General features: G+C 36.7%; 2 protein-coding genes across 2 annotated transcripts; both read right to left on the bottom strand.

Annotated features, from left to right (window-relative positions):
* Positions 1-3385: 3385 nt before the first annotated feature.
* LOC148209745 (uncharacterized) lies at positions 3386-6064 on the bottom strand. Its single transcript, XM_088126977.1, has 5 exons — positions 6005-6064; positions 5313-5607; positions 4054-5028; positions 3928-3981; positions 3386-3837 (listed from the first exon to the last, which is right to left on the bottom strand). Exons 1-5 carry the CDS (start codon positions 6062-6064, stop codon positions 3386-3388), a joined length of 1836 nt encoding a protein of 611 aa, XP_087983103.1.
* A 1710-nt stretch (positions 6065-7774) lies between these two features.
* LOC111025691 (polygalacturonase-like) lies at positions 7775-9383 on the bottom strand. Its single transcript, XM_088126976.1, has 5 exons — positions 9202-9383; positions 8812-9111; positions 8527-8636; positions 8119-8446; positions 7775-8020 (listed from the first exon to the last, which is right to left on the bottom strand). Exons 1-5 carry the CDS (start codon positions 9331-9333, stop codon positions 7775-7777), a joined length of 1116 nt encoding a protein of 371 aa, XP_087983102.1. The 5' UTR covers positions 9334-9383.
* Between the last annotated feature and the right edge of the window lie 4831 nt (positions 9384-14214).

Here is a 14214-nt window from a genome sequence, read left to right as displayed (position 1 = left end):
ACATGATCGAATCATACAGAAAAACGCTATCTATATGCCAAAATTCTTAAACTTCCAACCCACAAAACCCATATTCCAAAAATGCAGAATTACCCACCATTTTGTATGATTTTGATCCTAAAAAATTCAGAACATAAACGCTGCTCTGATTCCAATTGAAAGGACGTTAATCTCGCAGTGGAAACGAAGATCTTGTTCTTGAATTTTGAGGAGCAAAACACACATAGAAAATGAATACAGGGGAAAAAGAACTTACATTTGAAGAACCTTTCTTCGAGAAATCATAGTAATGGATTCCGTACAAAACCACCAACGATCTTCTCGGCTATCCTCTAGGAACGGAAATTTGCTTATGGGAGCAACGAACTTGGAATAAAAAACGAATTTTTGAGAGAGAGAGCTCTTTTTCCTAAAGAGAAATGTAGGGTAATTCATCAGTTTTGTTTTATACAACCATTTTGTATAAAACAAAAACAAAAAATGACGTGAGGTAACTCCCCACATCATAACTACCATCTCACCCCCTACAATTAAACAAGGGAGTGTTTAATATTAATTATATTAATATTAATACTAAATAATATATATATATATAATTAATTAATTAATTGTTAATCTAACAATTAATTAATTTTATATAATATAAATTAATTAAATAAATAATTAACACTTAATTATTTATTACCAAAATAGATTCATATTCTAAAGCATTTCTCTCCTATAGTTGTAATGTACATCTTATGTACATTATTTTTAACCTATAGTTTTAATATGAATTCTATACCTATTGATTTTTATTTGAATCTCATTCAAATAATTTCTCTCATAATATATAGTTTCAATTTAGAATTAACCATATATTATAATGTATCAATATATATATAATCCCTTGAGCAATTTGAACATCTCAAATTTTTTTAAGAAACTTGATCCTCGTTTTACCCGTTGTGAGCTAGCAGGGGACCTACAGATCAAAACCTCCAACGATAGGAGATCAATCGGTCAAACTCATTAACCGAGTTAATCAACATTCGTTAACTACGAGTCACTCCACTAAAGACCTGCAGCTGCACTCTTCTCATTGCAGAATATTTTCGTGTCCACGGATATATGACCATTACTGGCAAGTCAATCCTTCACGAGTGCTCGTAACTCTAGCTGGGTCAAATTATAGTTTTACCCCTAAGCTACGTCTTACTTCTTAAATATAACTGCTCCTGTAATGAACAATCCGGTTATGGTCCGACCAATAATCGAAAGTCCTTCTCGGGTCATTAAGAGGGTGGGGCCCCTTGTTCAAGTCCTAAATTCAGCATTTAAGAGAACACTCATGTACTCTCGTAAAGTCGGGGAGGAGTGAATTTCATCTGTGAAGTTATGTTCCCAGTTCCCCACTTGGTCTCGTCCCCAAAATGGTAGGAATGTTGAGTCGGCGACTCAGGCAACTCTCACCCATACAGATCAAAGGACGAGCCCTCACGGGCAAGAGTCCATAACTCACTCAGGATTGAGAATGAGTTGCCTGATCATCCTATGAAATAGGAATCTGTTAGTCAACGGCGTTACATCTAAAGACTGGCTATTTTGCGGTTTGGTCCTATACAAACTCATTGTATAGAATACCCCCACTCACATGTATCCACACGAATGAGCTGGATCGAGTCGTCTGTAATATTTACAAAGTCGGTCGTATCGATACTGTTGCCAAGATAAGGTACCAAACCTTATCCATATACTATAGACCCTTTAGGTTATTTCCGGGATATTATCCACTTGTATATCAAGGGTATATCAAGAGAAGACACGAACTAGAAAGGGAGTCGGTGCTCTGCGAATCAAGTCGACCTTTCGACTGACTAGTGGTCGGCGTTGAGCACTGCTCGGTGTTGACCAGGGCATGGCACCGAGACCTTCCTAGCTGAGAACTCAAGAAGACCAGACTTGACCGCGACGCATGCCACCCTGAACCCATCGTATCCTGACTCTTGATCCAACGACAGACCCATAACAAGATACGCTGGCCTAGATAACCAAATTTTTCTAGATTTATTAGGATTTGAATTCCACAATTCCTAGAGGGATCAGAATTCAACTTCTATAAATAGAGAGGTAATCCAAACCCTAAAGGTATGCTCACAATACCCTACACTTTATACTCAACACTCCCCATGAGTATAAAGCCTTTGGCCTACCATACTAAAGCCTTTGGCCAAGCTAGGGTCTTCCTTTTGGACAACAATGATCCTCTGCCTCAGACTGGGTTCCACCGAGAGTCGAGCCAACAGCACGGAGACATCATCCACCGTCAGCTCTACCTCCAAGCGTTCCAACTCGCTGTGCATTGGACTGCAGATCGCAACAAGAGATGCCACACTTGCCGCCCTTCTACTAAGAGCATCAGCCACCACGTTTGCTTTACCCGGATGGTAACTAATCTCACAATCATAGTCCTTCACCAACTCTAGCCACCGTCTCTGTCTCAAGTTAAGCTCCTTCTGAGTGAAAAGGTACTTCAAACTCTGATGATCCGTGAAGACCTGAATTCTCTCTCCATAAAGGTAGTGCCTCCACAACTTTAAGGCGAAAACCACTGCTGCTAGTTCTAAATCATGAGTGGGATAGTTAAGCTCATGCGCCTTCAGTTGCCGAGAAGCATAAGCTATAACTTTCCCATGTTGCGTCAGCACGCATCCCAAGCCCTTTCGCGAGGCGTTGCTGTAAACCACCAAACCTCTCGTCCCATCGAGGACAGTTAACACCGGTGCAGACACCAAACGCTTCTTCAGTTCTTGGAAAGTCTCCTCACACTCGCTGCTCCAAGTGAAGGTAGCATTCTTACGAGTCAACTGCGTCAACGGTGCTGCTATCCGAGAGAAATTCTGGATGAACTTTCTGTAATAACCAGCCAAGCCGAGGAAACTACAAATCTCTGTAACTGAACTAGGTCTTGGCCAATTGCTAACAGCCTCTACCTTGGCGGGGTCTACTGCAATACCCTCCCTGGTGACTATGTATCCTAGGAAAGCCACTTTGTCCAGCCAGAACTCACACTTTGAAAACTTTGCATACAACTTATTTCCCCGTGACACTGCTCAGTCTTGGAGTATATCAGGATGTCATCGATGAACACAATGACAAAAGAATCTAAATACTCCTTAAAGACCCGATTCATTAGATCCATAAAGGCTGCCGGAGCATTTGTGAGTCCAAAAGACATCACGACAAACTCATAGTGCCCATACCTTGTTCTGAACGCTGTCTTTGAGATGTCGGCCTCCTTTAGCCTTAACTGGTGGTACCCTGAACGCAAGTCTATCTTCGAGAACACCTTCGCCCCTGAAGCTGATCAAAAAGGTCATCAATGCGTGGTAGGGGATACTTATTCTTAATTGTATAGAGCCGTCCCTGGCAGCAACTCTATACAAAAGTCCACTTCGCGGGACGGAGGCAAGCCGGGGAGGTCCTCAGGGAACACGTCAGTGAACTCATTAACCACACGAACTGCTTCAATGCTCGGCACAACCTTCCTTGCATCCACAACGCTAGCCAAATAGGCCCAGGCACCACGCTGGAGAAGATGGCTGGCCTTCAATGCCGACACCACCCTCGGAACCCCGACCTTGACTCCTTTAAAGGTAAAGTTTTGTCCGGAGGGCAAGCGAAAGCTAACTTCCTGCTTCGAGCAATCAATATTAGCCCGGTTAGTAGCTAACCAATCCATGCCTAGTATCACATCGAAATCCTGCATATCCAGTTGGATTAACTTCACCTCAAAGGTCTGACCATCGAAAGAGAGCTGGCCTCCTTTCACCACTTGACTAGTGACCAACACAGATCCTGACGGTGTGGATACCGACAACAAAAAGCATAACGATTCTAGCTCTAGGTCCGCATGTCAAACAAAGGTAGAAGCAATGAAAGAATGACTAGACCCACAGTCAAATAAAGCGTAAGCAGGCATACTGAGCACTAAAACAGTCCCTGCAAAAGTAACACGCATGCAATAAAACACAAGCATATACATACAGCTCAAGACTCGCAAAGAGAAGGTACCTGTAACCACCGCCTCGGCATGCTCAACATCCCCCCTGGTGAGAGCGAAGACGCGCGCCCTATGGGTCCCACATTGAGCCGCCGCTGTCGCAGGGATCCTCTGGCCTAAAGCTTGGGTATTCGAGCCGGTCATCGGACACTTCCTTGCGAAATGTCCTTCCTTCTGACACCTGTAACATATTCTTTTTCCCACCCAACGTGGCTCAGCATGGCTCTTCTTACAAGAGGGGCACAGCGGAGGAGTAATCTGCCTTTGCACATGATGCTGGTGTCCTCTTGAGAGTTGACTAGAGGAGAACGATGCAAATTTCCTCTTGACCCCCGAGCTGGAGCCTATCACCTGCTGAAACTGAGGCTCCTCGAGACATTTGTCCATAACCAAAGCACACCTGACTGCCGTTGCATATGTAGTTGGTTCCTTCAGAACAAGTAGCCCCTTGATCTCTTGACGCAGACCGTCAATGAACTTGTCAATCTTTAATTGCTCAGTAGGAATATACTGCATTCCAAAACGGGACAGCTCAATGAACTTTCTCTCGTATTGGGCCACAGTTAGGCTTCCTTGAGTGAGACGGAGAAACTCTGCCCGTTTTTCATTCCTAACAGTCACGGGGAAATAGTACTCATAGAGTAAGTCCTTAAATCTTGCCCATGTGACGGGTACGTTGGCGTGATCCTCCGCTGCCGCCACCGACTCCCACCAATTTACTGCTTCTCCCCGAAGCATAAACACTGCTCTCCGGACCTTGAAATCGTCGGAGCACCCCAGATACACATAAAGGGCTTCCAACTCCCTGACCCATTCCTTGGCCGCAGTAGGCCTCTCACTCACCCCATTGAAAACGGATGGCCTAAAGCGTTTGAAATCCCTGATAAACTGAACCTCCTCTTGTTGAATCTGTGCCCAGCGAGGCTGCTGCACCTTAGCTCCACCGGCTCCATTCGCATTATCCAGCAATACTTGCAATGCCTCAGCTAGTAATGCCACCTGAGGATTCACCTAGGGAACTCCTTGAGGTGCTGCCTAAGGGACCGGGGGTGCTACCCCTCCCGGAACTACCGGGGGAACATTTGGGTCCGCTGCTTCCTCACCCTTAGGATTCGAATCTAAAAGGGTTCGAATGACGCATTACCACCAAAACCAACTTCGTACGGATGTGGGTCACCTAGATCTAGCTCGCCAAGGTATGGGTAGCCTAAATCAAGCTTCGAACGGATGTGGGTCACCGCCAAACGTCATAAACACTGCTGTAACGTACAAATCCCGCCGCTGGAGTCGCTGTCCGTCGGATCGTAGCAGCAGACCACCGCCGGTTCGCCGCTGTACACCCGTTCGCCGTGCGACGCCGCGGATCTGGCCCGCCGCCATGTGCCGCCGTGGAGAGGAGCGGCGCTGGTTCGTTGCCGACCGTCGGGGGGACGCGCCGCCGCTGCTGCAGATTGCCGAAACGTCAGGGTCGCGCCGCCTGCTGCTGCTGCTACAGATTGGTCGCCAGCCGCCACGCGTGGGTGTTCGTCTGCCGCTGCTACGGGTCGTCGTCTCGATCGGAGTGGCTAGCAGAATCGGTGCTGCGTCAAGGCATCAGAGAAGTTGCCGGAAAACGAGAGGAGGGCGGCGGAATTTGGGAACGAAGAAGAAATCGAGGGAGGGCGGCTAGGGAGAAGAAATAACAAGAAAAGAAGAAGAAAGAAGGAACTTGGACGAGGGTTTTTTTTTTCCTTTTTGTTTTCTTTCTTTTCCCTTTGTTTTAAAACCAAAATAACCCAAAGGAGGCTCAACAAGTCTAAGCCCAAAGATAAGAAATCTACCCCCTCCTAAACAAGACCCACCACACGGGATCCGGTAAATATTAATTTAATTGGATTTTAGAGCCCGATAAATATAGATAATTTCAATTAACATTCAGTTTAAAAATTAAATGAAAAATCTCCTGATTCGAGACTAACTAACCTGAGGGACTCGGGGCGTTACACCCATGTCATGCATCCACCTACGCTCGCGCCCCCACATGTTGCCTCAACCACACGCGTCACCGCTCGCACATGCCCGTGTGTCTTGTCGCACATCCGCACACGCCCACGCGCCCGCTCACTTCAAACGCTTGCTCACATGTTACCTCAGCCATGCGCACCCTCTAGATGCCTACCGCCCGCGCTTGCACGCCTTATAGCCAACGCCCTTGCACAAGCGCCCGTACCGCACGCCCATAAACGTCTAGTGTCCTGCCACCCACACCTACGCGCCTTCACCCCGGCTTCCTTGCGCGTGCACCACAACCCCCATGGGCACCCCAACACTTGATGTTGCCACCCCTATGGGTGCCCCAACTTGTCTTGTCTTGCCACCCAATCCATCACATTTACATTTAAGGAAAAGATTTCCTTATTATTTTGTTAGATTATATTGTGGGATTTTATTTGGGTTTTATTTCTTTAGAATTAACAATTTAAAATTCTTTTTTAGGCAAGTTATTTACTTTTTAGGAATCTATCAATTTTTATTTTTTTTTATTTTGTTAATTTTTTGTTTGAGACAAGTTTAGATGAATAAAAATTGAGTTGAGAGGTTTCTCATTGCCTTATGCAACCCCCCTCCCCCCCCCCCCCCAATACGAAATCCCTTTGTGGGGTAAAATTTAGGTTTTTGTATTTTACCCTCGGAGCATGCTTGTTTGATTGGTCATCAAACGCATGGAGTGTTTCTGGCTTCGAGCATACTGCTCAAGGTAACCGACTGCAAAAGTAATCTGTTTAACTCTTAGCCTTTCGAGTTTAACCATCTCTACGATTGGATTCAAGTGGCTTGTGGCTCGAGTAGCTCAATACGCTTGGGTTGTCGCGTATCATTTGGTATCAAAGCTTAGGCTCTAGATCGAGATATATGTTATTTTCTTGCATTTGGATTTCTGTCTTGTCTTTACTTTCCTTATTCAAAAATCTTGCAAAAAAATATCATCCATGGTTCTTGTCTTCCGCGTGCCTTTTTATCTATCATTCTTGCAAAGAATTTTTTATTTTTAAAAATTGCTTTAAAGTGTATAAAACTTCTTTGCTTGTGTTCAGAACCTCAAAAGCTTTCCAACAAATCAAGTTTCACTTTAATCCAAGCCACATAGCCAAAGTTATCAGTTTTTCTTCGAACCTCAGAATTTGAGAGAAACTTGCAGAGAGCACAAATTGAGAGCCGACTTCATGCTGTCGTAGTCACATGCATGCAATCAGGCGATTGAGTCCAGCATTCCTCAAAACCGAAAGGCTGGCCACCTTTGAAAAGCGGTCTCGTAGTCGTGAAAATATTTATATGTATCATATCATATGAATTAAAAATATTTATATTAGTTTTAAAATATATAATCAATAATTTATAAATACATTTTAAAAATATAGGTTATAAAATAAATTAATTAATGATAAAACAACTTATCTTTTAAAATAGCTAAAAGCTAAAAGGACAGTGACTTGATAGACAAAACTACAACTAAGATTGTGCAGCAAAAAGTTTATAATAAAAGATTTGGTATTAGCGTATGAATAAAAAAAAAGAGGTTTACGCCTAATAATATTTCTCTTTATTTGTAAATACGAAGAAGAAAAATCATTATTCACCACAAGTTTTTCCGATGAAAACTTGAGTGCTACAAAGTTCTATAATTACAAAGCTTTAGTGTAGATAGATTATCTTCCACCATTTTCTACATCAAATGATCATCTCTACAATTACTTAGGCTGGTGGAGCAGGGGAAGAACAAGCACGAGGGTTTTGTTTTCCAGAAATGATGGGCTTCACATTCTTACATTGAGATGAAATAGGACCTTCGTTTCCATTGTAAGTGAGATCAATGTCAGCTACTTCTACATCTTCACATGGAACTTCGGCACTACAAACAAGTTTGACTGCAAGTGCATTGGCTGAAGAACCTCTAACATTCTTGAAGCTAACCTTACTAATCTTCACTTTTGATGGACTCTGAAAAGCAATAGATATAACATTGTTTCTTTAAGCATTATTTAAACCTTTCAAAATGCAATTAAAACAAATATTTAAAAGTACCAAAATTTCAATACCTTTTTGTTACATTGGTTGTATGGACAATATTCTTGGTCTATAAGAATGGGATTGCTAACATTAACCATTATCATGTCTTCAAAATGCATATCAGAAGCTGTTCCAGCAGTAGGAGAAGCTGGCCAAGTTTTTATTCTAACACCGTTGGATGTATTCATTATTGTACAATTCGTAGCTCTGATTCCTTCCACTGGTTCTTCAGCAGTGTACCTTCCTAGACTTCCTACGCTTATACCATGTCCAGGACCACATGTCACATTAGTAATTGTTACCTGCTTACTACCATCTCCAAGTGAGATACAATCATCTCCTGTACCGATGTTTGTACTTAGGATATTAATCCCAGTAGAACGACCAATATGAATTCCATCTGTATTGATACTATCTCCCGGCGCATTGACATTCACGTGTTGGAAGGTAAGGTTGTTACAACCCAAATTTGTACATGAAAGTTTTTGCTATCTTTAGAGGTTATGTCACTCACGATCGAATTTGTGATGAAGCTAAACCTCAAACTCTGCACATTTATACCAAACAAATATTCTCATGCATACGTACATTTAATTAAGAGAAAAAATATGGGATGACAGTTTGATTTTTAAAATCCTAACCATAAGATTGATTAATAAACATATAGACTAAGATATATGGAAATCACCAAAAAGAAATTGATTAGATGATAGTGCACGTACCATGGGGAGTCTATCGCATTTGGGATTTTTGTCACAATCATTTTTTTCCCAAGCTGCCTTTCCTTGGCCATCAAAAGTTCCACCACCTGATAATGTAAAGTGGTCGATATATTTAAACTGAACCCAACCTTCTCCGGTAAGATCTATTGGTGCCTGTATTGTTCCTTGGAGTTGAACTTCGATAGGGCTTTTGCAAGGGCCTGTCAAATCAATTGTACCTAACTTGTAAGCCACCTTTGGAATAATTACTTTACTTTGAATCGGTGATGCACAAGCTTCCTTCCATGCACTCATCAGAGCCTATACATAAATTAAAACATAATTAACAATGTCTTTATCATATTTTTTGTTTCCCATCTCATAAACAAATATTAAACACTTTCTTTATACCTTAGATATATCAGCATTAGGCATAGCACCAAACTTGGTTACATCAAAAATGCCATCACTAGACTGGGCTTTCGTTGTTGATACAAATAATAATACGACAGATAGAATCAACAAATTCAACTCCATTCCCATCTTGTTCTTCTTCTATTTTTTTCCTTTTTTTGCTTTTTTCTAATTTTTTTTGCCTAGTATCTTTTTCAGTATGTTTGAAGGTATTGATGGCGATTAGAAGTATTTATATAGAAAATTATGAATTTGGCACCACTCAAATTTCCTTATTATTAGGCCTCTCCGGTTTGCACCAATTACCCATAACTAATTATACCGAACTACTTGGGTTTAAAAGAAAACATTTACTTCTCACCTCCCTTAAATTTCTCTCTAAAGTAAAAATAGAAGTTTACTAAACTCTCTCTGACCAAAAAAAAAAAAAGACACACAGGTTGTGAGAGATGTCCGCTTCTCACTCAAAAGAACGGCTCACTAGCTAGTGAAGAAGAAATATAAGGCTGGTAAAGTATATTAGCCACGCCCATATGTATATCTACCATAATTGTTCAATTTCTTATATTGTTTTGAATGCAAAAGTTTCAAAATCGTTTGGGACATTGTATATATTTAAATGACCATGTGACAATATTTTGATGTTATGATTTTTCCTGAATAAATGCTATGAAATAAAAAACTAACCAATGAATGGATGAGATAAATATAAATATGGGATTATAATGGAGTAGAGAGAGCGTAAACGGTATCGAGGTGGGGATTCCCCACTCATGGATAGAGAGTCCGTACAAGAAAAGTCTATCTCATATATTTGTTTACTTGAAATTGTTTGGAATCAAAGTTAGAAACTAATTCATGTTGTCCAATTCCATAAATATGAATAATGATTACCAAAATATCCTTATATATTTTAATTAATTTAAAAATGTATTAGCTAAAAAAGATATATAGAGAATTTTTTAAGTAAAAATAATAATTACTTAAAATAAATTTTAGTTCTACTATTTATTTTTCTATTTAATAGTAATAAATTTTATTCTTATATTAAAGTTTAAAAATATTTACATTTTATTTTATATTAATATTACATTATTTATTATAACAAATTTCTCTTACCAGTTCAATTTAAAATTATATACATGTCAATTGCCACTGAACTATCTATTAGGTTAACGTATATAATTCTTAACATATAAGTTATATCGATAAAAAACCAATATTTTTCCAAACACGTCATTTTCCTAATTCATATCACAAAAACATAAATAAATGAGTCACCCAAATATTATATAACTATTTCCACTAATCAAGTAAACGTAAAAGTTCAAAATAGTCATAACTATATCTATATTCATACTATATGAAAAAGGGGGAAGGTAGGAAAAACATTTTTTTTTATACTTTTGTCGCTTGCCTTTTTCTTTTTTTTGCTAAGGTTATATTTAACACACAAAATAAAAAGGAGGATATCAGAGCCCGAGATCAAGGCACACCACCCAAAGGGAAAACTCAAGACAAGAAGAAAGATAAGAAAATCAAGAAAACAAATCCCAAGTCGAGATAATCATAGGATCATAGCTCAAACAGCATCTCCTATGTCAGGTAGTACAACGATAACAGATCTCGGCTTTCAAGGCGCGTAAGAAGATAGAAGGTGACTGGCCCACCCCACCCGCATGAACTCTAGCATTACGCTCCCTCTAGATAAATGAAACAGCTGAAGTCCACGTCAAACACCACACACAACGACGAGCAGACTTTCTGGTACTAATGTGACAAATCCAAGCAAGCTCAGTAGACCAATATGAAATGCGATGAGAAGAACCAACCCAAACAATCATACAACCTCCCAACCAGAGGGGCACTCAAAGAAAAGATGGTCCTGGACTCCATGCCAGCATAAAACACACCTGAAGTAGGAACAGAAGAGTCCCAACGACACAAACGATCCCTTACTAAATTTACTAATTTACAAACTATACCATTAATATATTATTATTAATATTAAATTAATTATTAATACTAATAAATGTATTGGATTTAAAATGTAAAAATGCAAAAAGTTTCGTGTAGAGTTTTTTATTTATTTATTATAAATACTAATAAATGTATAGGATTTAAAAGGTTATCTATACTATATTGAAAAAGGAGTACGCACCACAAACATTTTTAGACACTTTTGTCTCTCACTTAATTTACTAATTTATAAGCTATGCCATTAATATATTATTATAAATATTAAATTAATTATTAATACTAATAAATGTATTGGATTTTGTTTGATAAAAAAATGTATTAGATTTAAAAGGTTATAATGCAAAAAGTTTTTCTACCACATAAAATTAATTTTTTCTTTGATTGTAAACACTAATAAATGTACGGTCTTTAAAAAGTTAAAATGCAAAAAGTTTTCCTATCATGTAAAATTAATTTTTTCTTTAATTGTAATTTATATTAAAATTTCAAGACTTTTAGAATTTCAAAAGTTTTACAGCTATAAAAAATATGCTTCCTTCCATCCTTTTTTTCAATCACACTTAATGTTTCACTATTTTATTTTTAGTTCGCTCAAAACATCTCTCAAATAATATTGAAAACATCTCAATATGTTTGAGGCATATTCATTAAGTTGCAAAGGATACACATGTCAAATCTATATACTTCGAATACTATGCTCGCGATATTACCGTTCAACAATTTTATGAAGTTGAATAATAGAATTTATCATGTTAAAAAAAATTAATAGTATTTGTCAAGCAATAATAAAAGTGAGCATATGTAACTTAAAATACAACTACATAGTTGGGATTTGGATTTTTTTTTTTTTGTTATACTATTGTTATTTTTATTATTCTTTTATAATTAGTGTATTGTTTCTTATTTCGAATGTTTTTCTTTTGAAAAATTTTATTTAAAATATTTGTTTAAAATATAGACCAATTACAACCTCCTGTTCTTATATATTGTTGAAAAAAAAATCATTTAAGTTAATTCATCAAGAAGTGTTTAGTAAATTAGAAAATTAATTAGAAACAATAATTTGTATGGAATCTTGAAAGGTGGATACAAAACTTTTAGTCATTTCATTTCACAATAACATAATACAAAGAATTTTTCTTTAATAATTTTAATTACCATATGAAATTATATCAATAAAATAACTTGATCTCAAGTTAAAAAGTTTAATATATTTTAACTTAATATATAACAATAAAATAACTTGATCTCAAGTTAAAAAGTTTAATATATTTTAACTTAATATATAACAATAAAATAACTTGATCTCAAGTTAAAAAGTTTAATATATTTTAACTTAATATATAACATTATATATTTTAACTTAATATATAACATTATATATTTTAACTTAATATATAACAATAAAATAACGAAATGTTAGCTCTTGGAAATCTTTAGCATCTTTAATAAATAAACTAAATATTTTTAAAAATAAAGGCCCCGAATTAGGTAAAATAACATTTTAGAAATTAAAATATTAAAATACTTATTTATTTTTTAAATTAATATATTGAAAATAATGGAATGTAACCTTAAAATTTGAAAGGATTTTTATCTATTGGCATTTTTCGCAAAAACATTCAGTTTTATTTAATAATTTTCTCTATTTATTTTATTTTATGTGTATCATTCAATTTATTTGTAGGTTTGAATTTGAATTTGAACTTGAACTCAAATGTTTCCAACAGCTAGTTTTCTTTCTTGGAACGTTTTACTAATTGATTATATGGAAATTGTGTTTTAATTGTATTGAGAGATTTGTGGTTGAATTGGAATTGTGATAAATTCACTTTCCTTCTCATGTCAAATTTTCTTGTCTATTTATTGTTTAGTCTTAGAACATATCAGGCAAGAGGTGTGGAGCAAAGTTTGTTTTATTCTCTCAAATTGTTCAAGCATTGTTTATGGTGTAAAATTTTGAGAGAGAATTTTTTATGTAATTCGATAAGGGCAATTTTGTGAGTTGTTCTTCTTTTGTGAGATTTCTATCCAGTATTGGAGAAGGCACATCACCATTGAAGGGAGTTCAAGCGGTGGTCTACAACACAGGGGAAGCTTGTATTTGAAAAGATTCAATCGAATGAGAAGTCGATCAAGTATATTGCGACATGATTTAAGAAGGGAGTTCTTTTATGCATAAGTCAATATTGATTGTAAATTATACTAACTTTTGATTGTTAATCTTATTCTCTCGGTGTGGCCTCATGGGTTAGGTTGGGAAACCAAACCACGTTAAAAACGTCTTTGTGTCATCTCGCTTAATTGTTTAAATTTCTAAGATCCAAAACTTTGAAACTTTAAAAATAGAATAATATTTTTACAAGCTAGTTAGATCTTTAAAAATTTATTAAAAATTGGTATGATTTAAGAAGGGAGTTCTTTTATGCATAAGTCAATATTGATTGTAAAACTTTTGATTGTTAATCTTATTCTCTGGGCGTGGCCTCGTGGAATAGGTTGGGAAACCGAACCACGTTAAAAATGTCTTTGTGTCATCTTGTTTACTTGTTTAATTTCTAAGATCCAAAAATTTGAAACTTTAAAAATAGAATAATATTTTGGCAAGCTAATGAGATCTTTCAAAATTTAATAAAAATGGGTATGAAATAATACAATTTAAATGCACGGTTAAATAATTAAATCAGTAAAATAATTTTATCTCAACTTAAAAGTTGAATATATAATAATTAGATTTGAAAAATCTATAGAATTTCTATTAAACAAACAAAATTCCTTTTAGAAAATAATGGTCACAAAATAACATTTTAAAAATAAAAATATTAAAATACTTATACATTTTTAAATTAATAATAAAATGTAAACTAAAATTCATTCAAGAGTGGTATGAGATAACTAATTTTAAGATTTCATATATTTTCATTTTTAGTATATTTTAGTAATAATAATATTTTTATAATTACACCAATTATAAATTATAAAATAAATTTATCAATTTGTAATATATATTCAACTCATGAATCCTTAAAT

Source organism: Momordica charantia, assembly GCF_013281855.1.
Source record: "Momordica charantia cultivar OHB3-1 chromosome 8 unlocalized genomic scaffold, Mcharantia_2.0 BLBB01000008.1, whole genome shotgun sequence".
In the NCBI taxonomy this organism is placed as follows: domain Eukaryota; kingdom Viridiplantae; phylum Streptophyta; class Magnoliopsida; order Cucurbitales; family Cucurbitaceae; genus Momordica; species Momordica charantia.
This window is presented reverse-complemented; position numbering and strand designations above follow the sequence as displayed.

Excerpts from the sequence above, each read along its gene's own strand:
- LOC148209745 (XM_088126977.1), bottom strand. The coding sequence starts at position 6,064 with ATGTGGGGGCGCGAGCGTAGGTGGATGCATGACATGGGTGTAACGCCC. Across the intron at positions 5,608-6,004 it reads TAACGCCCCGAGTCCCTCAG|CCACTCCGATCGAGACGACG; the intron begins GTTAGTTAGTCT and ends CGATTCTGCTAG. Across the intron at positions 3,982-4,053 it reads TGCCGAGGCGGTGGTTACAG|GGACTGTTTTAGTGCTCAGT; the intron begins GTACCTTCTCTT and ends TTACTTTTGCAG.
- LOC111025691 (XM_088126976.1), bottom strand. The coding sequence starts at position 9,333 with ATGGGAATGGAGTTGAATTTGTTGATTCTATCTGTCGTATTATTATTT. Across the intron at positions 8,637-8,811 it reads AATGCGATAGACTCCCCATG|AGTTTGAGGTTTAGCTTCAT; the intron begins GTACGTGCACTA and ends ATAAATGTGCAG. Across the intron at positions 8,447-8,526 it reads ACAACCTTACCTTCCAACAC|TACAAACATCGGTACAGGAG; the intron begins GTGAATGTCAAT and ends TAATATCCTAAG.